General features: G+C 57.4%; 1 protein-coding gene across 13 annotated transcripts in view; it reads right to left on the bottom strand.

The window, feature by feature from the left end:
• Positions 1-1867: 1867 nt before the first annotated feature.
• CACNA2D2 (calcium voltage-gated channel auxiliary subunit alpha2delta 2) overlaps positions 1868-25185 on the bottom strand; it is a 135521-nt gene continuing 112203 nt past the window's right edge. For 3 of the 13 annotated variants that reach the window (XM_058678625.1, XM_058678633.1, XM_058678634.1), the window contains exons 5-38: positions 23639-23683; positions 20271-20412; positions 17891-18022; positions 17693-17750; positions 17010-17060; positions 16792-16891; positions 16508-16666; positions 16137-16244; positions 15958-16036; positions 15391-15440; positions 15114-15203; positions 14848-14919; positions 14607-14681; positions 14046-14120; positions 13895-13966; positions 13751-13822; positions 13612-13673; positions 12661-12737; positions 8794-8854; positions 6759-6856; positions 6516-6606; positions 6342-6404; positions 6098-6201; positions 5825-5923; positions 5645-5733; positions 5402-5452; positions 5097-5276; positions 4852-5004; positions 4662-4714; positions 4519-4574; positions 4258-4384; positions 4055-4163; positions 3869-3958; positions 1868-3777 (exon numbers count right to left, since the gene is read on the bottom strand). In XM_058678625.1, coding sequence (XP_058534608.1) covers positions 3637-3777; positions 3869-3958; positions 4055-4163; positions 4258-4384; positions 4519-4574; positions 4662-4714; positions 4852-5004; positions 5097-5276; positions 5402-5452; positions 5645-5733; positions 5825-5923; positions 6098-6201; positions 6342-6404; positions 6516-6606; positions 6759-6856; positions 8794-8854; positions 12661-12737; positions 13612-13673; positions 13751-13822; positions 13895-13966; positions 14046-14120; positions 14607-14681; positions 14848-14919; positions 15114-15203; positions 15391-15440; positions 15958-16036; positions 16137-16244; positions 16508-16666; positions 16792-16891; positions 17010-17060; positions 17693-17750; positions 17891-18022; positions 20271-20412; positions 23639-23683 — 3084 coding nt within the window. In that variant the 3' untranslated portion in view covers positions 1868-3636. Of the gene's footprint in view, positions 3778-3868; positions 3959-4053; positions 4164-4257; positions 4385-4518; positions 4575-4661; positions 4715-4851; positions 5005-5096; positions 5277-5401; positions 5453-5644; positions 5734-5824; positions 5924-6097; positions 6202-6341; positions 6405-6515; positions 6607-6758; positions 6857-8793; positions 8855-12660; positions 12738-13611; positions 13674-13750; positions 13823-13894; positions 13967-14045; positions 14121-14606; positions 14682-14847; positions 14920-15113; positions 15204-15390; positions 15441-15957; positions 16037-16136; positions 16245-16507; positions 16667-16791; positions 16892-17009; positions 17061-17692; positions 17751-17890; positions 18023-20270; positions 20413-23638; positions 23684-25185 lie in introns of all 13 variants that reach the window. The other 10 variants (XM_058678626.1, XM_058678627.1, XM_058678630.1 and 7 more) reach the window with 10 other exon arrangements.

The following is a 25185-nucleotide window of genomic DNA, read 5'->3' as shown; positions in this document are numbered from 1 at the left end:
GGGATACTGAGTCCTTGTCCGCCGCCGGGTACGGGAGGAGCTGGGTTCCGGATGGAACTACAAGTCCCAGAAGGCTATACGCGAGCACAGTTCCTGTCGGTGATGCGAGCGTATGCTGGGAGTTGTAGTTCTTAGCTCCCTTTCCGCTGGCTCTTAGAAGGCGGTAAAGATGGAGAGGTGAGGTGAGGTGAGGGGGTAGGCGATGGAGGCAGGTAGGAGAGGCAGCACAGCCTCAGGCCACACTCTTGCCGAACTGTCCGGGAAGAGTGGCTCTATTTGTGCGTGTACACCTGTTCCTGTGGGCAGGGATGTGAGTCAGGAAATTGGATGATGTTGGTGTATGTGCGAGTGTGTGGGGATTCCACGGTCTAGTCGATAGGCTTGACCCAGGCTGGAATCCTTGCTCTACCATTTGGTGGTTGTGTGACACTGGCCAAGTTCCAGGACTTTTTTGAAACTCGAGTTCCTGGACCGTGAAATGCAGATGATGGAAGAACCTTTCTACCCTAAAGATAAAAGGGAACAGGAGTATCAAATGTCTGTCCACTCATGTGGACACCAGTGAGGAGGACCTGGACCCAGGACCCCCTGTCCTATAGGGGTAGGGCTGGACTGCCCTCTCTGACTCTATTCCCCACCAGACTTGTGAGAGCAGCTAGGGGAAGAGAGATAGTCCCCACAGCCTGGACACCCCAATTCACATTACCCCAGTTTCTGGCAGGTTCTTTCCTATGGTACATATGCATGAGTCATCTTTTAAAAATGTGTGCATGATGACAACCTAAAGGGACTTTACATGGTGAAGAATCGCTGCTTTTCAGCCTGTTTATCTTGTGGGTCTTGGTGCCCTCCAGGCTTCACACCAGACTCAAAAAACCGAAGTACAGAGCACTCAGTCAATTCTGGAGGAACAATGTATTTTTTGATATAAGCATGCTTCTTGTTTTAGTTCAAGTACCTGCCATGTCATACCTGAAACATACTTCCCTGCTACACAAGTTAGTATCTGAAGTTCCAAGCAGATCAAGTGTTGTGTATTTCCCCTGGTAACCCCACCTCTGGGCCTTTGGGGCTGCTGCAAGGCATTGTGGTGAGGGGCTAGGTGATGGGGCCAAGCCCTGGCTTTAGTCTGAAGCCTCCAGTGCCCTCCTTCATCTGGGTAGCATCTCAGACTCCACCTCACCTTGGCCCTTCCTTTCTGAAACCTTCATTGGGACAAAAGATTGCTCCTCTCTTGCTTATCTGAGCTATGGGGAAACACAGACTCCTAAGATGGTGATGGGGACCCAGCTGCTGCCGCAGCCTGCTCTGCAAGTGCTGGAGGAAGACTGGGAGCCCCGTGTGCTGACTAGAGTTACACTGATCTGGGCTGGCTATGATGCAGGTTAAGACGCACGCATGAGCTTAGGCCTGCCCCATGGAGGCTTAGAGACCACAGCATCCACTTGGCCAGCTTCTAGACTGCAGGGCGTGTGGCAGCGAAGTCACCAGCATCCAGTCAGGCTCATGGAGCTGTCACCACATCGTGGATGCCTGTCCCTATCTTCACCGGCTGGCCCAGCTGCTTTCCTCCAGGTTCTAGCTTTGAGGAAAGGGGTGGCTCTGCCATTCATTAAAGACAGCTTTCTCCTGAAGCTTTTGAGGGAGAAGCTGTTAAGTATGTCAAGAGCCTGCACTCACTAAGCCAGGCCCTGTGGCCAGCGCCGACCTGGGCCACTGTCCTCGACACCACCACCACAGTCCTCACCCCCCAGGGCTTACAGAGTGCATGGAGACTGTTTTGAAGTGAAAATATGAACATTATTTAATAACTGATCTTCTGTAATAAACCATTTGAAAATATTTTACAAGGAATCACACACAACAGTATTTTACAAAGTTTCTCGACTTTTTGTCGCTGTTGTTTTTCCGACTTGTCTGTACAAAATCGAACAAACAAAACAAAACAAAAAAAACAAAAGGGGCAGAGAAAAGGAAATGGCCCCCCAGCCCCCCAGCCTGAGGTGAGGGGGTAGCTGGGTTGGTGGGAGATGAGCAGGATTGGACCCAGCTGGGGGTTGGACGACTACCTGATGGGGATTGTTTTGTCTGTTTTTCTGTTTGCTTTTTTAAACTTAAAATATATATTTTCTGTATATTGTTGTTTCGTTTTAGTTTTTATATTCTCCATTGAGCACCTGACTACACTACAGTTACACACACGCCCCCGCAGGGGATGGCTGACATCCGGGGAGTGGCATACGTTAAGGATGCCTCACCCTGACACCAGCAGCGGGCATGGACCATATACACACACTGAGAAAGCAACAAGCAACATGACATTAATTAATGGAGCCATTAATTAATGTATCCCCCTCCCCCCTCCTCCCGGTCCATCAAAGCCCCATGGCCATATCCCTGTGCCCTGGCCTCCCCCCACCCCTAACAGCCCCCAGGTTGGGACGCCTTTGGGGGAAATGACCAGAACGAACAGTATCAAGTGATATGCCTGGGCCAGCTTCTGTGGGTGCACAGAGTGTATATGTGTGTGTGTGTCTATGTGTGTGCATGTGTGTGTGCACACGTGCAAATTCGGGTGTGTGTTCAGCAGGAAAGGGGCATTTGGCCTCCTGGGGGCAGGGTGTGTGTGTGTGTGTGTGTGCACACGTGCGTGTGTGAGGGGAAGGAGATGGGGAATCGGCACAGGCCTGAGTGTGGAAGGACCAGTCTGGGGTGGGATGGCCCAGCCAGGAGAGACTGAGCCACCCCTGCTAAGGCAAAGGGTAATGTATGGTGAGGGGTTCCTCTGCCAAGGGGGCAGGCAGTGACTGGTGGCTGTGTTGGGGGCTGATGAATTAGTGAGAAACGGTTACAATGAGCACCTGGCAGGGTAAGGGGCACTTAGGGAACACTGGTGGCAGGGGTGGGACAGAGGGTCTTTACCTTCTGCCCTAGCATTTGGCACTGTTTGACATTCAGCTGGGATTAGGGGTGGACGGTAAGGATGAGATGGAGTGTGCAGGCAGGTGACACCCTCCCACCAACCCCTGGCCCTAGGTAAGGCTTTGTGAGCCCCCACCCACCCCAATTATGATGTACTCTGTGTGTGTGTGTGTGTGTGTGTGTGTGTGTTCGTTCTAGGGTTTGTTTTGATTTGAGTCCAGTTTCTGCCCTCAGGGATTCAGGTGTGTGCAGGGTTATGTCTAAGCAGTTGTCACGGGGACTGTTGCACACCTGCAGGGCTGGGGGTGAGGGACACAGGAGCCTCAGGCCGTCTCTCCTGCCAGGACTTAAGCCGGGATGTCCAGGCCTCACCAACTGCCCATCTGTCCTCCCTCTCTCCCTCTACTGTCAGAGAAACCAGTTTGGGGGTGGCTAGAGGAGTCCAGCTGAGGCAGGGTGGGCAGCGGAGGCCTGGTTTGGCACCAGTACAGGTGGCTTCCACCTCCCAGCTCGCTGGGGGAGAACCTGGTGGAGATGGAGGATCTGAGGACACTCCACAGTCCGATGTGGCTGGAGTGCCAAGGCCCATGGTGGTCCCCTCCTTTGGGGCTCCCCCACCCCAAGGCGCACGTCCTTTGGAGAGGGAGAAGGGACCGAGGCTCCAGTGCGGGAGCACGCGCGAGGGAAGGGAGGGGGGCAGCCGGGCGGGGGCGTTCAGGGGCGGCGCGAGGCGTGGGAGTGGACTTGGGGCTGCGGCCGCGGCGGCAGGCCCAGGAGGAGCAGCAACTGCAGCGACACCAGGACGCCCAGCGACGGCGGGAAGGAGGCTCCACGGCCGCAGTCTGAGGTATCTTCCTGCGGGGACAGACGAGGGACGGGTCCGCCTGGCTGCACGCCCGCGGGAGCCTGGAGGACCGCCCAGGCCGCCGCTCCCCAGCCCCCTCACCGTCGCGTTGTAGTCGAAGCAGATGTGCGGGCCTCTCCGGTATCGCGGTCTCTGCACCAGCTCACATTGCTCCGGGCCGTCCGCTGGGCATGGGTAGGGAGTCAAGGAGCAGGCGGCGGGCACCTCGGCGCGGGGCCACGGGGCAGGAGGGCCGCGGGCGGTGGGGGAGCGCAGGGGCAGGATACAGTGCGTCTCCTTCTGCAGCAGCCGGCCAGCCTCGCACTGGCTGCACAGCGGCTTCTCGGCCACCACGAAGAGAAGGTTGGTGTTGGTCAGCCTCTGCGCGTGGAACAGCCTGCAGGGTGTGGGAGAGGCAGCGCCTGGAGGCTGGCCCCGCCCCGTCAGGAGCCCCGCCCCAACCCCTCCTCTAACCCCGCCCCTGGCATCACCTGGAACAGTTTCCGCAGTCGATGATGGCGTTGTAGGAGGCGTTCACCGAGCCGAAGTAGTACTGGGTCTGCTTCATCACGCAGCTGCTTTCTCGTGCCTCGGGGCTCCCCTCGGCCTCCGTGGGGTCTGCAGGGTCCAGAGCGCCTCAGCCCCACCCACAGGCCCGCGGGGGTCACTCTTGGGCTTTCATCTGGTTCAGCCCTCACACCCTCCCCTCTCCTCTCAGATTGGGTACTGCAATGTGAGGCGGGGCTACGTACCCGCCTGGAACCAGCTGTGGTAGATGAGGCCATACAGAAGCTGCTGGAACAATGACCTGCCGAAGGGGCAGGGGGCACCGAGTCGGGGTGGTCAGCGGAGGTCAGAGGACACTTTCTCTGCTCACCTCCCCCTGGGTACTCACCAGGCAGCAGCAGAAGTCCACCAGGCCAGGTTAAGGAAATCCGCGATAGTGGGCTGCAGCAGGGAGAGGGTGTGGGCTAGCCGCACCCTGCCTGCCCCTGGACACCCCAACCCCTCAGATGTCAGGAGTTGGGGTCACATGTGGGAAAACCTCCTGCCCCTCCCAGGCATCTCTGCATGTGCAAGCTCACCACAAACACTCCTCGGGGTGCAGCACCCAAGTTGCCAGGGGGCTGGGGTGCACAGGCTGCCTGGTAGTCATAGGACTCCTTGCGGGTGTAGAAGGAGTTGTTATAGAGGGCCAGCATCAGGTTGGCGTCCACCTCACTGAAGAACCTGCCCACCTGTGGATGGATGCCAGGAGGGAGCCATGGTCAGGGCTGGCAGTACCACCCCCTAAACCTCCCCCCAACACATGTTCCCTCTTGCTCCTCACCTGGTCCCACTGATGGTTCTGGTTTGACAGCACCAGGAATCCTCCGTCATCAATGAGGACACAGAGGAGGTCCTGAGAGGTCGAGAAGAAGCAGAGGGGCTGGACAACAACCTTACAGGCCCCGGCATAGCAGTAGCCCAGGGAGAGTTGGGAGTGTATCTTCCCGCCTCCCTGCCCAGTCTGAACAAGGATGTGAAGTTAGGGTGAGATACTGAGGCCACACATGGGCCAGGAGTGGTGGCTAGAACTAACAAGTCTGGAGTGAGGGGAACCTGGGGTCTGGGGCAGGCTTGGGGCACACGCACCTCATTGTTGACCTCGCAGTCCATTTCACAGTGGCTGCTAGGGCCGCACTGCTGATCAGAGAGCAAGGACTGTCAATCCACCTTCCAGCTTCCCTCCCTCCCATTGCCCTTAGTGCATTTGACGCCCCAGGCCACTGCAGCAGCCCCGGCTTCCACATGGCCTTCTGGGAGGCCTGTTAGGTATCCCTGGGGACTCCAGCAAGGACACTGCTGGGCTCACTGCCCCTTCTGCTGCTGCAATACCTTATGAGGCTGGTCCTGGTGGGTACGGTTGCTGGCGAGCACCTTGAACTTCTCAGCCCAAGCCTCCAGGTCCAGCTTGACGCCCACCACTTTGAATGAGAGCAAGGGGCCATCAGTGCAGCTTGCTTGGGCAGCCCCCTGCCTGCTGCCTCACTCCCCACATGTATCCTGGGCATTCACCTGCTGGCCTCAGGGTACGACCACCCAGGCTGAGCTCCACTGCCGTGCTGACAAGAATGCCCACTGTGTCGTTCTCCAGTTCCAGCTGCCTCAACAGGGCTGGGGTGCGTGGGGTCTGCAGTTAGGAGTTGGGCGGGGTGGCAGCCCAGACCCAGGAGCCCAAGCCAGGGGGCATGCAGAACACATTCACCACAAGGTCTGGCACAGCCAGCCACTTCCTGGTGGCAGAGGGCACATGGCTGAGCAGGCTGCGCTCCCAGGACAGACACTCACCATCCTGCTGTGGGGGCTTGAAGATGTAACCATGGTTATCCAGGCTGCGGCGGTAGAAGCTGGCATTGAACGGCTCAGGGTTCTCTGTCCAGTCCTCAGCTGCTCTAGAGCACCCCAGAGAGGCAGAAGTCAGTAGGTGAGGGGTACTGTGGTCCCAGCAGATTCAAAGAGTCCCGGGCAGCAGGACAGGGTCAGGGTCCCAGGCAGGGCACGGTGTTGGGTGGGTGGTAGGTTGGTCACTTACTTATTGGGGAAGACGCGAGTGATGCCACCATCGGTGGCAGCGAACACAGACAGTAGGCTGTACCTGGGGGCAGTGGGGAGGAGGGCTGGAGTCACAGGCCTGCCTTCTGTGAGGCAGGCCAGCCCTCTGGGCCCATCCCAGCCTCCTGCCCCCCGCAGGCTGAGTGGTGCCTACGTGTTGAGATCCTGATCCCGCCACACACGCTCCACCAGTTGCTGGGTGATGCCTGTATCCAAGATGAGGTTGTGGAGCAGGAAGTTGTTGCCTGAAACAGGGGGGCAGGTGTCTCCTTGCAGCTCCTTGTCCCTTCCCTGAGGGACTCCCAGAAGTCTTTCCCATGGTCCTGCATATTTCCACATGGGCCTAGTTTCTGGGCTTGCTTGGGGCTGCCCCTGGGCTGTCCTGCTAGGCACTCACACTGCTTGGAGTCCGGAGTGACTTTCTCCATAAGCTCAATGAAGTTCTTCAGGAACTCGGTGTTGTTGTCCGAGGCATTCAGGTCCTTGCAATACTCTCTGGGGGTGGGGAGGGGCAAGAAGAGTCGGCTCGGAGGGGCTGGACAGTGGGCTGTGGGGCCAGGCTTCCTGTGAGGCCAGTGGTCCCACTGGCTGAGAAGAGGATGGGTTGCCCAGGCCTCTTGAGGCTCTGTAACTTTGTGTGTCCCTTGCCCACGTGTCGGGCAGGCAGTGCAGACGCCACAGCAAGGGTCTGCTTCCTTCTCCCTGTCAGGCTGCTCTTGTATATAGCCGGACTCAGATGGCATACCTGGGGCCTGGCTCACTGATCCCTGTGCCCTGCAGCTGTCAGAAAGCAGGGGGTGGGCCCAAGGACCTGCCTTGGCATCTGTGAGCCAGGGTTTGAGGCCCCATCTGCTGTATACCCTGGGGCAGCTCACTTGGGGCTGTTCCTACTATGCAGAGGGTGGGTGTGGGGGTCAATGCCATCCCCTCTGCTCAGAATTCCCCTCCCCCAGAGGTGGTAGTCCAACTTGCTTCCTTCCTGAGGGCCCTCAAGCTCTGGGTCCAGGGAGCATGGCAGCTGTGGGCATGTTGCCAGTTGTCTGGGTTTCCGCTCTCTAGAAGTCTCAGCAGGAGGAGCCACCTCTCTTGCCCAGTCTTCCCTTCACAGGAACTGGCCCATTGGCCTGTGTGACAGCTGTTTTCTTGGCATTTAAAACATGTGCCACTCCCCTGGGCTGTGCTGGGCTTAGAGCTGGGCAGTTTTAGCCTTGGCTTACTCCTTGGCCCCTAAGACCTTCATGTTGTGTCTAGCCTACATGTCTGTGCCTGGAGGCTACAGCTGCCACACCCAGAGTGAGTCACACAGCAGCTGGATCACTCACAGCCCCTCCCATGCACACAGCACGCACATTCACCTGTGTGGGACTCACTCACTCTGCGTGTACTTCACAGGCATACTTGGGAGACCAAACCAGATGCACAGGTCACAGAGACACACGTGGTCTCCACCTTCAGGGTCACATCGGCCACGTGGGCATTTGGCACATTTCCACAGTCACTACTGCCCAGAGCCCACCACGTGGGTACACTTGGACCCTTACACATACAATGATTCACAGACACAAACACACATCTACAGAGTCACAAAGAAATGTGTGGGTGTGTGCACGCCCATGCATACACACAGAGGTCGGGGTGCCCAGAGCCTCAGTGTGGGTGTGAGCACGCCCGTGCATACACACAGAGGTTGGGGTGCCCAGAGCCCCCGTGAGGTGCCCGAGAATGCCCAGAGTCTCATTCAGCTGCACCCATGTGCCATCCCTTAAAGTCCAGGTCATGGAGGGGGGTTCAGCATCTGGAGGCCCAAGGCAGAGCCATGTGCACATAGACTTGTGTGTGCTCGTGCGTGCGACCCAGCTGTGGCCCAGGCCTAGGCCTGCTCTGGGTCTCTGCCCCCCACTTACTCAGACAGCTCTGCAGAGCCTTGCCCTCCTTCCCACGCTCTCCCTCCCCTCATTCTCAGGGAGCCCCCACACTTAGGACTCAGCGCTGCCCACAGAGGCTCTGGCTGGCTCAGCCCCTGGACCCACACAATCACCGAGTGACACAGGACAAGGAAGGGGGAAGGGGACGGGCAGGAGGATGGGCAGGGCACCACACACCAGAACAGCAGCTGCCCAGCGAGAGGGGTTGAACCAGGCTCCTTGCTGGTTGCCTGGGAGGGCAGAGGAGCTCAGTGCAGAGTGCAGAGCCCTCCTGCCCCAGGCCTGGTCGGGCCAGGGCTGGGGCTGTGGGGCCTGCTGGCCACTGCTGCCTGGTGCGGCTACATGGCCTGGGTATGCACATGGGCGCGCATACCGGGCTATGTGTGGGGCTGGGGCGACACTGCACAGGACACAGACACACAGAGCTCCAGGCAGCAGTGCGGGAGGCAGGGCTGGGGCGGTCGGGGGGCGGGGAGGACACCTCAGCAAGGCCACACGCAAAGCTACCTGGGAGCAATGAAAACATGTCCTTCAGACTCAAAGCTGCTGGGGAGCAGGAACTCAAAATCTGCAACAGAAACGGGGGGTTATCCGGCGGGAGCTGGGGGGAGGTGGGAGGCCACGGGGCTCAGAGCTGAGGGGGCTGGGATAGGGAACTGGGGAGAGGGTGGCTTGGAGGAAGGGAGACACCAGCAAAGAGGGGACCCGCCACGTCCATGTTCGGGTTTGAGCCAGAGTTGGGACTGGTGGAGGGCTGGGGGGAAAGGGAGTGGAGGCTGTGGAGACTAGAGCATGGCATCACGGGAAGAGGGAAGTTATAGCCAATATGTTGCCCGGGTCTGGTCCTCTGTCGGCAGTGAGTCCCTTGGCGTGGCTGTATATGCTTCCATACGGCTGTATAGCACATATACACGGACACACACACACACACACATATATACACACACTGCTATATATGTGCATGGTCTGGGGAGATGCCAGTTTTGTTCTGATTGTTACATCCGTCATGGAGAAAAAAAACAAAAACAAAAACAAAAAAACCACATGCGGAGCTCCCTTTGCCTCCAAAGAGACTTTGAGGAAGGGAATTGGCTTTTGACTGCGGATTCTCCCCGCACTCTCTTTGCCGCAGCTGTTTGCATTTTAGTAGGTCTTGCTTTGGTTCCACGTCAGGCATCAACATGGCCAAACTGAGGGGGTGGGGCGGGAAATCTCTCACGGGCACAGACAGTCCAACCAGAGACGGGGATGGGCGGCAGTGCATTGTGGGGGTCTGGTGGGACCCAAGGCTGGGTGAGGGGAGACCCTTAGGGTGCAGGACTGTTGATGCAGGGTGGGAGAGGAGTGTGGGAGCCGAGAGGGATTGGGCTGGTTGTGGAGCCAGCACACCTGGGAGCCTGAGAAGCAGGTGGGGAAGAAGGGATGGGGTCTCTACCCAATGAGGACTTTTCCGGGCTCAGAGAAGCCAGGCAGGAATTCTGGGGGCTTAAGTAGAGCAGGTGATTATGGATCTGTGCCTAGGCTTATGAGCTGTGTGTGCGTGTGAGAGAGAGAGGGCAAGCACATTAGTGCGTGTGTTTACATATGTGGGAGCAAATATGTGCATGTGCATGAGTGTGTGGGTGAAGTACAGCTGAAGATGTGGTCACTGGAGCTCTGACCTCCCCCGTCCCAGCTGTTTGCGTGTGGGAGGTGTCTGTCTGCTTCTGGCCTGATGCCCCCTAGGCATTCCACAGTCCCATCTAGCTGTCTTCACCCATATTCCCATCTCTGTCCCCAGCACTTTATCTTCTAGGGATTGGGACTATTACCTGTTCCCCAATACACCCACAATGCACTGCGAGATTCCAGGTAGGTGGGACTCGGGGTGCTTGGAGGGGCTGGGTGGTCACTGGTTGGACTGTTCCTTTCTGATAGGACTGTAGGCAGGGTTTGGACACAAGCTTATGGGTAAGGGAGGGAGGAGAAGAGGAGAAATAAAAAGGGAGAAGGGGCAGGGAGGGGGCCTAGGCTGTGGTTGTCATTGTTTCCAGGGCCCTGCATTTGTGGGGTCAGTGGGTGGGGTGTGTGGGGTGAGGAGAAAAAGACAACTCAAACCAGTGGGAGTAGGACCTGTCTCCCACCTCCACCCGAGCCAGGGTGAGGCTGTATCCCCGGGCAGGACAGGGTCTAGAAGGATTCTTGGGAGTCAGATTCTAGGTCATGGGGACATGCCCTCGTAGCTCTCCATGCTTCATCTGCCCTAACATTCCCTCGAAGGGATGATTTTGTGCCAGGAGCATTTATGTTCTCTCCTCCATCCCTTGTTCTCGGCCAGGACCTGGCCAGCTTTCTTGGACACCTTGGAGTGTCAGGGCCTCAGTCTTCATACCCAGCCTTATTTCCTTGATGCTCCTTTGCCACCCCTTGGGATGGACAGATCCCAGTCTGTCCCTGGCCAAGCCCGCCCACAGTCCCTGAGTCAGTCAGTGTTCATTTCCCCAAGGGAACACTTTCCCACACCTGCTGAGCCTCGGCAGGAGCTGCAGGGTCCATAGGCCTTAGCAAAGGTGCCAGGAATGGCTGAGGTGGCAGAGTGGGGGCTTCAGTATCTAGGGCAGTCCCCAAGTTGGTAGGGATGCCTTAAATATCCAGCCTGTCCCTCCGCTGCCCCTCTGCCTCAGGCAGAGGTGTGAGGTTGCCAAGCCTTTCTGCCTTGGGCGGACGCCAGCTCTGGAGGTCTGACAGAGCAAAGGAGGACACTGTTAAGAGGAAGCTGGCCCCTTCCCCAAAGCCCCTGCATCTTGGGCTCCTGTCCTGCTGGGTGGGAGGGGGTGCAGAGACCTGCAGCCCTGGACCCACTGTTGAGTTGTCTTGAACAGACAGGGGAGGTCAAGGGTGGGGAGGGGCAGGGGCCTTTCTAGAGGGAGTCAGGAGTACAGGTTATGAGGAAGGGACCTGGGCCCTTGGAACACGCTGGAGAACACCCTCCAGCCACGGCCGGGGAGGGGGCCATCCGTCAGAACGGATGGAGGAGTCAGAGGAAGGTGAGAACCAGAAGAGCCAAGGGGATACTGGGAGGGGAGCTCCAGAGAGCAGGGGTTTGGCTGGTCCTGGGCAGGGAGGGGGGCAAGCAGGGGTGTAAGGGCGGGGGAGGGGGAGGGTGCACTGGTTCTGAATATACTTGCCCTTCAGTTTGCTGATTGGCACTGGGACAGTCCACCAAGAGAGAAAGCGAGGAAAACAAAAACAACACAAACACAAAACAAACGAAAAGGGGGAGGGGGAGGGGAGGGGCACAAACAATATTTTATTCAATGGCTGTTTGAATGAAAATATTGTGTCTCATCATCATACCGAAAGGAAACTTCTTGCAAAAAACGACATGAGAGAGAAAGAGAGAGCAAGAAAACTCAAAGGAGATGAGCCCCAGGCGGCCAGGCAGGGGAGTTGGGGGGTGCCTGGTGGGGCCGGAGCCCTAGCCTCCCTCCCAGTGACTTCAGGGGCAGGCAGGGCCACAGGCTCTGGAGACTGCGGCCTCTCACAAGAGACCCAGGGTGAGCAGGACATGCAGGAGTGAGCCACAGGCAGCGGGGAGAGAGTGGGTGGTAGCGGGAAGGACAGTGGGAGAGACAGATGGATGGAGAGGGGAGGCAGATACCAGCATGAAGGGGAGGGAGAGGAGCAGGGAGCACAGTGGCAGGGCAGAGGCAGTGACGGGGCAGCAGGGAGGTTGGGAGGGGCGCAGGTGTAAGCCAGTGGGGGAGAGAGGCAAGGGACAAGGGTGCCAGGGTGGAGGAGAGCCATAGTGGAGGTGAGTGAGGAAACGGAGAGGAGGCAGGGGACAGGGGAGGCTGCAGGGGGGGAAGAGGAGGGAGGGAGGGAGGAAGGAAGAGGAGCAGAGAGAAGGTTCAGAAGTCAGAGGTGAAAGGTGAGACAGGCAGAAGATGAGGCAGGAGGCAGAGGAAGAACTGAGGGAAATGAGGGAAGTGAGGATGGGGAAGGAGGTGGAGAGAGACCCTGGGGTGGGAGCTGAGCAGGAAGCAAGGGAGGGAGAGAAGAGGGGAGGGGGTGTCTTCCAAGAATGCAGCCCCCAGGGGTGTTCAGGGTAGGCAGGCTTGGGGGCGGGGAGAAGACACGGAATAGGAGAAACCAAAAACAGAAACCTCAACGGAAACTGTGAGAGAATGGTCTAGAACCAAATCTGAAAAGGCCAGCATGCAGATTTCCAGACTTTCGAAGGCCGGGGCCTCAGCCTGCAGGCACCTGGGGTGGGCAGACTGGGCAGGAGAGGCTATCCTGCCGGCAAGCAGTGGCTACTTGTGCTGCCTGGGGCCGGCCGGAGTGCGGGGAGAGGCAAGGGTGCAGGGCGCAGGCAGGGGCCGGGCCACTTACACTTGACCTGCAGGATCTGGTCACTGAGGTTGGCTTGGAGGTAGAAGGTGCTATAAGGTGGGAGCACCAGCCCCAGGCTGGGGAGGAGAAAAGGAGTACAGGTCACTGCTGGGGACAGGTGGGCTACACTGCACCCTTCCCCATGGCCTTGGATCTGGGCAGAGTTCTAAGCTGTGATCTGACCCTGCTTGGCCATGGGAGAGTCACAGCCTTAGAAATCCTTGGGGGTCCAGGTCTTGTCTCAAGTGTTCCTCCAGGCTTCTGAACTCCCACCCCTCAAGCCAATCACCACTCCATGACCACCCCAGCAACCTCCTGCAGCACCCCACCTGCCTGCTTGGCCTCCTCCATTCGACTAGCAGCAGACTTGCAGAGGCTGGACCCTGGCTGTGAGTTAGCTGCCAGAGTGGGAGCTGCTACAGGACTGAGAACCACAGTTCTAGGACACTCAGGTTTGGGAAAGCCAGCTCAAGGCAGGTCAACTCTGCTATGGTGAGGGACAGCTGCAGGTTGGCCCTGCAGTGTGGGGGCATTTCTAAAGGCAGCAGCAGTGTGGCACCCCCGGAGGATAACCTCTGCTGACAGGGGCCTGGCCCACAAGGTTGCCAGCTCCCCATCTCTTGTGCTGGTTGACAGCAGGCAGTGGAAGTGTTGAGACTGAAATCTCGGGTGTGGGCATCCATGGGTGCAGCCCAGGCAGGAGGAGTTGAGAGGGCGGCGGGGAAGGAGCCATCAGATGTTTTTTCTGTCCTCCACACAGGACTGTGCTTGTTCCAGGAGGGCGAGGCTGAGGCCCTACGGGTGCTGGGTGGCCCAGGAGGTAGCAGGCAGCCTGGCTATGGGTACCCTCCTGGATTGGTGGGCACAGCAGACCAGGGTGGGAGGGCTGCAGCTGCTCAGGCCCCAGGGCTACATGCCCTCTACCTACCCCCCAGCCCTGATCTCACTTACCTGTAGTTGGTGCTCCTTATAGGCACCCAGGTGTAGTTCCGAATCACTTCATCTACGTACCTCTGGGAGAAAGGCAGGTCAGGTACTAGCCAGCGCAGGCTGAGGGGCACAGAAGGTTCCCTCTCCCCCACTGCCTCACCTCGTCCAGGGACTTGACCAACGTTCTGATCTGCTTGTGGCCCTTGTTGCCGTCAATCATACTCCGGCGGATCTGGGAGACAAGAGGCACGTGACACCCAGTCCTCTGCACCCGCTCCTGGCCCTACCCACTCCAGCCCCTCACCTCCTCCTTGTTCTCATCCTCCAGCTCTGCATCCAGGAAGTCCAGAGTCACTGGCTCCCGGAAGTTGGTGGTCTGCAGGAGGCAGGGCGGGAAGTCAGGAGACCAAATCCCACAGGGTTTCCCCACACTCCAGGCCAGCAGTCTGCCTTACCTGGGGCTTGAGGTTGGGATGCAGCAACACGTAGCCATTCAGGTCGATGGCAAACACATAGCCATTAGCTCCAAGCTGAGGGTGCAGATCGGGTGGGGGTGGAACTCAGGGTCTGGAGGACTAGGGAGGGATGCTCTGGATTCCACACCTCTCCCCCATCCTGCCTTCCAACCTGCTAAGGGGTGCTGCTTGTCTGGCTTGACCAACAAGCTGCAGAGCCATTAGCCTGGCCAGCAGGCTCATTGGTCAGTATCTACAAATAACACTGGACTAGACAAAGCCAGGCCCACTTCTTTGGCCACTTTTGCAATGTGACAACTAAATGGAATATTGGCTGGGAATTCATGGCAGCAAAGACTGACATGTTTGTAGCCTGGCCCTTAATAGCTGTCCCTAGTTCTGGGTCCAAGGCTCCCTCCTTAGAAAGCCTTCCCTGGTTCTCTGAACTCAGTGGTCCCATGGAGATGTGTCATCCCCTCAGCCTCCTTAGCTGCACCTGGCTGATGTCCCTGGTGTCCTCAGAGGAGGCTGAGCAGGGCAGGTGTGCAGGTGGACACTCACCGTATAGTTGGGAGTCAGCCTCTTGATGTCATTCAGAGCCACATCAATGCCCATCACGCCTAGAATCAGCTGGTTCTGGGAACAGAGGTCATGGGGGGGGGAAGGGGCTCTGTGATGGGCTCAGTTTCCCAGAGTGCCCCTTCACCATCCACACCCAAGCCACTCTTCCAGGTCCATCTTACTTCCCTGTGCTCCCATGCCCCTCTCAGCCACACCCAACCCTCCTCCTGGGGGTCCTCACCTTCTTCTCTCCAGGGCCATCTTGTGTTAGGTTGAAGACAGGGAGGGTCCCTGTGACTACTAGCCCCAGTCCCTGGAGGCAGAGGAGAATGGGGTCTTCTGTAGTCAGTCCTGCCCCAAGGGTTCAGAGGAGGAGCTCAGGCATTGGCCCCCTTATTTCTCTTCTGCTTTGGTTTCCCCAAGAGGGGGTCCTCAAGGGCCTTGACCCTGTGGCTACATTCCCGGGGAATGTTGCCCACCCCACGTCTCCCTTGCCAGAGGCCTTACCAGCGCATCCTCATACACGTTGGTCCATTGCACCTGCTTGGCCTCCTTGCCTGCCAGCACCATAGGCCTGCCCAACACGTCTAGATATTCCTGAGGACGAGGGGGCAGCAGTGGTGGCAAGTGCCCTTTCCTACTGCATGCCCCCTATTCTGTCACCCTACGCATAGGAACATGTCCCCACTCCCACCAGGGGGCGCTCTTGACCCACCACACTCAGCTTCTGGGGAAAAAACCGGACTGGGGGGAACGGCCTCCTCCCACCTTCAGTCTTACTTACCTGTGTGTTGATGCGGATGGCTCCGATGGAAGGGATCTCAAAATAGTAACCTACGAAGGAAGGAGAGGCAGGGATGGGCTTGGCTAGCACTGCAGGACAGGCAGCACTGGTGATCTTGCCTCTGTGACTGCTGTTCCATTTACCCAACAGGCTCCTTCTTTTGATGTCATTCCCCCCAAACTCACAGCATTTTGTGCTCCCTGCCCTGCCACTGGGACCAACACTGAGGCAGCAAGGGCAGAGTGAGTGGCAGAGGGTGGATAAGAGCCGGAGTGGGAAGGGGAACCTGAAGTTTCTCATTCTAGAATGGTAGGGACAACCAGATGCTCCCTGCAGCCAGGGCCCAGTGCACAGTGATGGACTGATCGGCAGACACATGCAGGAGCAGATCCGCTGGGAGACAGATGATGAACAGACATGCTGAATTGTAGGGGTGGGCAAGAGCACACTAGGCAGTACCCCAGATGGAACAATAGACAGCCTTATGCAGGGAAAGATGGACAGACGGTGGACAACACCCCAATGGACAGTAGACATGGCAGGCAGTGACTCTGCCTAGGGAGCTACCTTTGTTGGCACAGGCCATCCACTGCAGGGGGGTGACGTCGTAGTTGTGCTGCCCCACGGAGAAGGTGAACACGCGTACCTGCAGGAGCCTGAAGTTACTGTTTTGGCCACCAGAGAGCAGCACTCCTCCAAACTGAGCCCAAATCAGTACTCAGCTCTTCCCCTGGGCGCAGCCTCACCGTGCGGTTGGGCCAATTGTACTTCTCAAAGACGTCTTGCACGCGGTCCTCACCACCATCCGTGAACATCATGATCATCTTGTTGCAATTGGCCCGGGTAATGTTGGACTGGGTGGGGTGGGTGCAGAGTCAGATGGCTCTCAGCCCCTCCCTGTCTAGGGTCTCCCTCCCTGGCCCTCTGGGCTTCCTCCTCAACCCCCCTGCAAACCACCAGCCCCTCCGCCCCCACCAACAGCAGATGGTGCTCTGTGTTCCAGCTGCCTGTTTGGTGCTAACAAGGCCATCAGTCTTAATTTTCCCAGTGTCACTGAGCCTGGGTGCTTGCCTGCCCTCAGTCACCCATCCACTGCCCCACCCCCAGCAGGGCTCACGTTCTGCAGCTGGTCAAAGGCGTACTCAAAGCCGGCCTTGTAGCCTGTGGTGCCCTTGGCCACCATGCCCTGCACAGCTTCCTTGAACACCTTCTTGTTGCGCACGTTGGCCTGCACCAGGTGTGTGAAGCAGGACACTGGCTGTGCCTTCTCGTTAAACTGCAGGACGGTGAGGGTGGGATGAGGGTTTAGGCTGTCTGTCCAGCGCAGCAGCTGAGGCATAAAGCTGGTAGTGGTCACAGGAGCAGACTGGCCTTGTGCTTGTCTGCTGCCTTGGCACTCACCGAGGCCACGTTCACATAGTCATCATCAGATAGCGTGTCCAGCATCTCACAGACGGATGTCTTCATTAGCTTCAGGGTCAGGCCGCTCACACTGCCACTCCTGGAGATGTCAGGCAGAGGCCACTGAGGCATAGGCAGGATGCAGGGGCTCTTCTGTCTCCCCCGCCACCCATGCTCCATGTAGCAGAGTCCATGCCCTGCCCATGCTGTCCACTCACACATCCACGATGATGACCATGTCCTTGGGCGATGAGGCACCCTGGATGTACCTGTCCAGGAGAAGCCTCAGTTATGGCTGGCAGCCCTAGGTCCTATGGGTCCTTGCCTCCTTTACCTCCACACCAATCCAATATGTTTCTACAGGGGGTCTGGGTAGCACAGGGAGCCCTGGTTGAATAAAACAGACCCAGCCCTTGCCCGTGCGTGAGTTATCTGGTCCCTGGGCAGGTCAACAAACCCCAGGAGGGTGAGCAGTAAATTCAGAGAGGAGTCAGGAGGCAGTCCCTGGCCTCAGTGGCAGGGATGAGCACCGTGTTGGGTAGAGCAGGTGGCAGGAAAGCAGTCATTAGTGGCTGCTCTGGGAGGGGGCACACCAGAGTGTTCAGTGTTTCCCAGCATGGGCTGGGGGCTGGCTTGGTCACCCAGAAGAGGCTGCACCTACACTCTGGAGCCCCTACTGGTCCCAGCCCACAGTCTAGAGGGGTGGGAGTGCCAGCAGCAGCTGGGGGCAGAGGCAGCTGGGAGGCCTGCCTGGGTGATGGGCTCCATTTTCCAGTGGCAACGATGTGTGAAATGAAAATTGGATAGAGCTGGCTGCGCCCTGCTCGCAGGCCTGGATATGAGGAGGGAGGGAGGGAGGCAGGAGAGGCGGGGAGCCGAGGGGATGCCCCTGCTCGCTCACCAGGGTCTCCTGCGCACATCATACAGGTCGATCTTCTTGGGGGCTCGCCATGGGGTGGCTGTGGGAGGAAAGAAGGTGAGGGGAGACATGGCAGGGAAAGGCCATGTCTGAGGGGGGTGGTCAGGCTGCACAGGATAGGTTATTCCCAACCCACAGGCCCTGGGTCAGGTGCTTGGTAACAGGGGCGAGGCACCTTACCCGGATAGTAGCGGGTGACACCGGTGGCACTTCCAAACACCTGCCACAGCAATGTGGGGTCACGTCTGCGGTTCTCAATGAACACGTTCTCTAGAGCCTCTGTCCAGTTGAGTTCATTGAGGATGACGGTGGCTGGGGAGGGGAAAGCAGGAGGCTGGGATGGAAAGCACCTGCACTGTCCCTGCTGACTCCCCCCATTGTGACACTTAGAAAGCTTCTCCCTTCCTCTGCCTATCCAGATTCCAGCCCCCTCCCCTTGCTCATAGCCTGGCTGGAGCTGTGCCAGTTTCTCCAAGTAGACCCTCTGGTCCTTACCCCTCCTCCCAAGCTGTCTGAAGAACAGTTCAGCATGCCCTCCAGCCAGGTCCCACATGGGCAGACTAGCAACTGCGGGCCCTGGGGAGAGGCTGCCCAGGTGGCAGAGAGCTGTGTGCTGGGGCCCCTCCCCCCAGTCCAGCAGGCGGCCTAGAGCTCAAGGCTGTCCCCCTCCACCCCCACCACTCTCCTTCCTCCCCTCGGGAGCTCACCCACTCAGCATGCACTCCAGGCCGCAGCCACAAGAAAGCAATTAAGGGCTCGCTGATGGGGCTGGAATTATTCAGCTATTAAGGCACCTGATAAGCTGGAAGCCACTCAGCTCCATGATTAATCAACTGGGGCCGGGAACAGGCAGAGGTGGGGGTGGGGGCTTTGGAGGGCAGGGGCGGTGCCAGGATTCTGGAATTTGGGCATGTGCGCTTGCATGCATGTGCACACACATGCAGCCGGCATCCCCAGCAGGTACAGCTACACCTGACCTCTGCTTCTAACTGGCTGTGTGATACCCTCACTCGCAAACCTACCTGCCCAGCAACTTGACCATGCCCGCAGACACAGGGCACTCCTGTTCATACCCACACACTGCCTTCTAATTCTGAGAGGACCCTGGTGCATCCAGTTCTCATAGTCCACCTCTGGTCCCGCTCTAACCCCTGCCAGACCTACCTCGCCACACTCAGAGGAATGGGCTCCATCCAATCCTACAGCCCCCTGGACCTGGACAAAAATCCAGGATTGCTTCAGCAGTCCCCAGCCCCTAAACTGTGCCTGATACGTGTGGGACACTTGTCCCTGGACACTCAGAAAGTGCCAGGAGGCGGCCTCTGCATCTCACTCTTATTCCTTCCCTCCAGTTTTGTTCTATCTTCTTCCTTCCCCGGGGTGTCCTGCCAACATCTGTGACCCCTGCTGCGATCCACCTCAAGTAAGAACCCAAGAAGCCCTGCTGAGGCTGTCTAGAGTGTAGAACAGGTGCAATGGACATCTGCTCGAGGCTCTGCCCATAGTCCAGGGAGCACCCTTCTTCCTATGGTCCCGGGGCAGCTGTTGTTTCATCTCCCTCTTCTGCTCTCACACTGTCTGTCCCCATGACCTCCCCAAACTGATCATAATGGGAAAACAAAACCACATTTCTAGCATTGGCTCTGCCTATTGAGGAGTCTGTTACGGTCCTATTCCTAAATTCGAAACTTAGTGAGTTGAACCATTTCTATTTTTCTCCTTCAGGAAAACAATGAAGTCATGCCCTCCAATATTTTACACACTATTATCTTCTGGGAGTTAGCCTGGCAAACCTTGGCCTTCCCTGGCATTGGGGTTCCCACCTGCCCTGTAAGTGGCTTAGACACACTGACCTATAACCCTCTTTGGAGCCAGCACAGGGGTGACCCTGGCACAGGTCAGAGCCAGGAGAAGACCCTCTGCTCTGGGCACACTGCCCCCTGCCCCATGTATTCGGGGCAGCAAGACAGGTTTGTGCAACACCTGCTGCTCCCCAGTTCCTTAGCACCCCAATCTGCATACACGTGCGTGCACTCAGATCACGCTGAGCTGGGAAATGGGGACCATGCCCCTTCCGGTGGGCGATTACAGATTTAATTAAAAGTGACACAGTAAATAAAAAACATATAAAATGTAATTTGTGTGAGTAGTGAGGGATGACTGGGAAGGGCGTTGTAGCTCCTGTTCTAATTAGCGTGGCTGTCTGTGATAGTGCCCCTCGGCTAGCTCAGGCAGGTAACCTGCGGGCAGCATCCTTTCTGCTCTTGCTGCAGGCCGCCGGGCAAGTCAAGCTGACCAGGAGGGGTCTTTCAGAAGGGACTGAGGGATGCCTTATAACTTGGAAACAACACAATAGTCCTAGGACTTTGCCCTCTGGCCCCCAGCTCGGGGACCTCCCCCTCTTTGAGACTACAGTTACTCTGCAGGTGCTGACATGAATGTATCAGAAGTAGCAGGCCCCAGGGCCTTTAACACCTGCTGCCTGAGCTCTGGCCATTAAGTGTCCACCCCTTGGCCTCCCCCCAGGAGTTTTCGGAAGCCTATGGCTCTGTCCACTCACAGCCTTTGTAGATGTCCGTGGGGATCTGCACAGCCGTATACGAGTAGTTGACCTTGTTCTTGAAGTTGGGGTCCTCCATGAAGTCAAGCCTGAGGGTGCTGGCCTTGGACCCCCTCTCCACATCCTCACTCTCAGGGTCGTCCTGTGGAAAGGGGACCCCAGGGCAGTGTCAGGATTAAGAAGTAGCGTCAGATAGCCCTACGAGTGAGGCAGTGGTGGGGGTTTGTCTTAGGGACATCTCTCAGAGACCACTGTGGCCAGAGAGTGAGGGACAGTCCAGAGGCACAAGGACCGAGGAACACAGAGTAGGGACCCTCACTAGGAGGACTGTGACTCCCACATACTCTGCCCACTCATACTACCCCCACATTTGCTAAATTCCGATTTTGCAGCCAAAACCTAACTGACCCTTCCCCCAGATGCCTTAAAACCAATTCTCAGAGAGAGAGGTAGGTCTCCGAGTGAACAGAGGGAGTGGGCTGTGCCCTCTTGCTGACAAGCATGTGCCCCATGTAATCGCCAGGGGGCCTGGCAGTGGCAGCACCCCTTACCCCCAGGAGCCCCATACCTTCTGTAGGGTCCTGCCCATCCTCTGCATTGAGTTCCTTTGGCACCAGGGAGGGGCTCACTTCCTGCAGCAGGGATGCTCTAGGGGCTGAACTGGGTCGGGGGCGGAACTGGGGGTGCTAGGCTGGGCTGAGGGCTCACATTAAGAATTAGTGACCTCCAGAGGGAGGGGCCGTGGCGTCTGCTAGCAGCAGGACTGTAAGAGCCCCCGTTGATTTTCTAAAATGAGCTGCAGCCGCCTGACAGGTGCCAATTACGGCATCTTGTGGCTGGGCAGGCTGGGCATGCGCCGTGCACTCCCGCCCACCACATAGGCTGGCAGGAGTGGGTCTGTGACTGCGGTGTTGATGCCGCAGCCGCCAGGGGTGGGGCGGGCAGGGAGGGGGCTCGGGTGCAGGTGTGCACACAGGGATGGAAGAGCATGGAGCAGAGGAGAGAGCCAGACCCAGCGGCAAGGGAAAGGTGGAAAGGGAGGTGGGGTAAGGAGCAGAGCCGGGAGCTTCACCCCAGAGTGAGCATACACAGCTGAAGCCCCCACACCCTCTCCCACTGCCCCCTGAGACCCCCATGATCACCCTGCATGCCTCCAGTGATGCTGACCCTGCTGTGCACCATGTGCCCACTCCTCCCCTGGTTGGGGCACTGCCCAGTCATGTTTGTCTGGGGGGGGAACCTCTCTACCCAGGTAGATGTGCCCTCTACATCCTCAAGCACGGCTCTCTGGGGTATCAGCAGCAGACTCTATACCATCTCTTCAAGGGTGGATCTTGCATGACCAAATTCAATGTGCTGCCCTCTTGGTGCCCCTCCTTTGGAATACCATCCATTCTCTCACCCACCAGCACTCCTCATGCACCCCTGGAGTAGCCCCTTTTTTGGGGGGGTGCTTTGGTAAAGCCTGGGCAGGTCACAATCAACTGAGCATCTTAAGCATTTTGGCCCTGCTCGAGCATCAAGCTGGCTGCCTGCGAAGCGTGCACTGCTCACGTTCTGCTCAGAGGAGGGGGAGGTGCGGGAGAAGAAAGCCCCCGAAATGTCAACGGCAGATGAAGGGCGCTGGAAAATTTAATCTCCCAACTTTCCCAACTAATGTGACATTTGGATTCCATTCTGATAAGCTATCAGCTGGCGAACTTTTTTCCTTCCTTCTCTTTCCCCCCACCCCCACCTTCTGGATGGTAATTTAAAAGTAAATGGTCTAGAAAGATCTCTAACTGTACCTCTGGCAAAGATTAAAAAAACAAAACAACACAACAAGCAGAGGAGTCGGGAAATGTGTGCGTGCTGTTATTTATACCGGGGTGGGCCTGGCTGGATCTGCAGCTTAGTTGACCCTTGTTCAGGTCCACCCCAGCATCAATCTCCCTCTCTGGGCAGTCCCTAGCCCTGCCCACCCCGGGCAGGTGTCCAGGGGTTGGGGCCACAGAGGTAGTGATTTATGGCTGGGGACAGAGTGCTGCATACAGCTGGGGATGTTGCTAGGAGTGTCTTGGTGGGGGCCTGGGCACCAGGCTGGCCAAGAAGCCCTTTGGTGGTACCCTCTGAGCCCAGCGCCTTGAGTCAGTGGGCAACTGAAGACGGGTTTATATTTAATGCACTGATTGCTAAAATTACAGCCCGCTGCCGAGGGGGGTAAGGAATTAGATTCAGGGTCTAATTAAAGGTTCGCTCTTCATTTGAATTTCAGATTCCAGCTTTAATTTTAGCAACTTCTCTGGGAGCCACGGAGCTCAGCCAAGGGATGCACACCTGCTGAAGTCCACCCTGCTTCCTGCTCAGGGACCCTGCCCTCTCTGAAGCTTCTCCCAGGCCAGCTGGGCTCTGTGCTGGGATGCCTTGTGGGGATCTTTTACAGCCTTTCCACCTCCTGGTGTCATTAATACCTCCTTTCACTCCAGGAGACTTCCCTTCCCATAGAAGGAGCGGGTCTTAGGTCTTCTGCACCAGCATGCACAGGTGAGACTCCACAGATTCCCTGCCACTGTGCACCCTGAAGGCAGGCAATGGGACTCCAGCTCAGCCAAGTTCACTAGACACTGTCTACTGTGACTGCCAACGCCCTCAGACACTTTTGTCTTCTCCGAAGCCACCTCCCCCTCCTTAGCAGTCACGTGTCTTTCACATAAGTTCTCTAGTGTCAATGGCCTCACTACTGAACAGGGAAGCCCAGCCATGGAGGCACAGGGGGCATCGTGGCTCTGGGATAGTTTCCTCAATTTCAGTGCCACCATGAGCTGAATGTCAGCTGAAGAAGTGGGGTGCCCTGTAGTTGGGGCAAGACTAAAGGAGCTTATGGTCCAGCACTGACCCTGCTAGGGCCACCCAGGAGAATGCTCTGTGTACTATGCTATATCTCCTCCTTCCAGAAAGTGGCTGCACAGGTTGGAAATGCACCTTTATGCCACTGGGCCCTGCTTCTACCTGCCCTCTTCCAGGAAGCTCCCCCATCTTTCTCTCTCCTCTGGGGCCACCCAGACCCTTCTTAATGCAAGGATATGAACTACTCCATGGAGGGAGGACTAGGTGCCTCTGCGTCAAGCTCAGGCAGGCAGCTGAGACTGCCCATACTGAACATTGTTCCGCTTTTAGTGGCCACAGAGACACAGCCCTGGAGGGGGTCAGAACCCTGGGGGAATGATGGGAGGTAGCTGGTGGCATAAAGATACTATAGAGTTGAGCTCAGAGTGGAAATCCCGGATCCTAACACTCATTTTACGGCTGAGGCCCTGGAGGCCAGGAGAGGGTGGCCTGACTGCAGAACTGCCCCCTCCCGCCCCTGTGGCACAGATGGGAACACTCACCAACTCGGCGTCGGCCTTGGCATCATAGTACATGATGTCTTCCTCCTGGAGGGTGTGAGGGGTGCAGAGACCTTAGCATCCACAGCTTCGGCTCTCCTGAGACACCCCTTGATTTGCTCAGGGACAAAGACTGCCCCATTCCTTCCCCCATCCACAGTCATCCTGCCTTCTTGGAAGGTCTGGGAATGCCCCATTTCCATCCCAACTGGGTCCCAGGAGGGCGAAGTAGGCAGATGGGTCTGAGTCCCTAGGCTCTCTGACTCAGGCACCTGTCCCCACAGGCAATCCTGAAGGGAGGCAGGTTCTCTGCTGGGCTGGCTGGTGCAGAGACGCTGGCTGAGCCAGGACGGGGAAGCGAGGAAGATGGAAAAATAGCGCAGAGTCTGGGCTCGAGTGAAATAATGACTCTGCGCGGCATCTTCCAATTTCTTCTATTAAAGAGCCTGCTCATTACGGGCATGTACTTATTAATTATCTGTGATTTGTTGTGAAATGCAAGGGGGCTGACACAACAGGAGCGGGGGAAAACAAAGCCCAGCCTGCATGCCTGCCTCCCGGCCTCGCCCGCCCGTCCTGGCCCGTGCCTGGCTGCCCGCTGCCCGCTGCCTGGGTTCTTGGCCATCTGCGCGTCATAATCGCTGGCCGCCCCAGGGACCCGTAACACAAACGGGCTAATTTCATGTCTAATGATCTTTAATCAGAACCGAGCGTAGCTGCCAGAGGCTGCCAGAAGGTGAGCCTGGTGTCGGCGAGGGCCACCTACTCAAGGGGGGCTGCAGGGCCAATGTCTACAGCGCCCTCCCCAGGTGCTCCTTGGCTTTGCTGGGGTTAACCCAAACCTGCAGTGTGAGAGAGGTGATCCTGTCTGCAGGCTGGGGTCTGGCGTGGTTATCCACTCCAAGGCCTGGCTTCGGGGTAATGGTCATGTGAACTCAAAGCTGGACAACTCCTTCTCCGAGCCCCAGGCTCTTCAGGTCGTGGGCTGAGGAGGTCAGTACAGTACAGTACTGTCTCAGGGACTTGAGGAATGCAGGCTCCTGACTGGACACACAAGTTTAGCCCAGGCATTTGGGAAAACTGACTGCATGCTGGGCCATGCTGGGGGAGACCATATTTTCCCAAGGAATGTGAGACCAAGCATCTGGGGGTTTGGTGTTTCTTCATGACAGCCCTGTGACCCCATCACACAGATGATGCCAGCAATAAGGAAGGCTTTGCACCCTGGCTCCAACCTGCCCTCACAGCTCATCTCCAGCCTTGCCCAGGATCCCTGGAGCCCAGACGGGCCTGGGGCAGGGGCCCAGGCTACAGGGCGCTGAGGCTTTGTCGGCGCCAGCACCGACCAAAGTGCATAATGAAAGCTGACATTACATCAAACACAATAAGGAGTTTCAGTTGATGAAGATCATTCCTGAACACACAAACCCATTAAACTGAGGGGAAAAAAATATCAATTCAACACACTCGCTGGCGAAAAGAAAATGTGATTTGTTATCTAAAAAGGGGTTATAAACACGGCTCTGATGCTCTTTCCCTTGGAATGAAAA

This window comes from Ochotona princeps, chromosome 21 (genome assembly GCF_030435755.1).
Source record: "Ochotona princeps isolate mOchPri1 chromosome 21, mOchPri1.hap1, whole genome shotgun sequence".
NCBI lineage: Eukaryota > Metazoa > Chordata > Mammalia > Lagomorpha > Ochotonidae > Ochotona > Ochotona princeps.
This window is presented reverse-complemented; position numbering and strand designations above follow the sequence as displayed.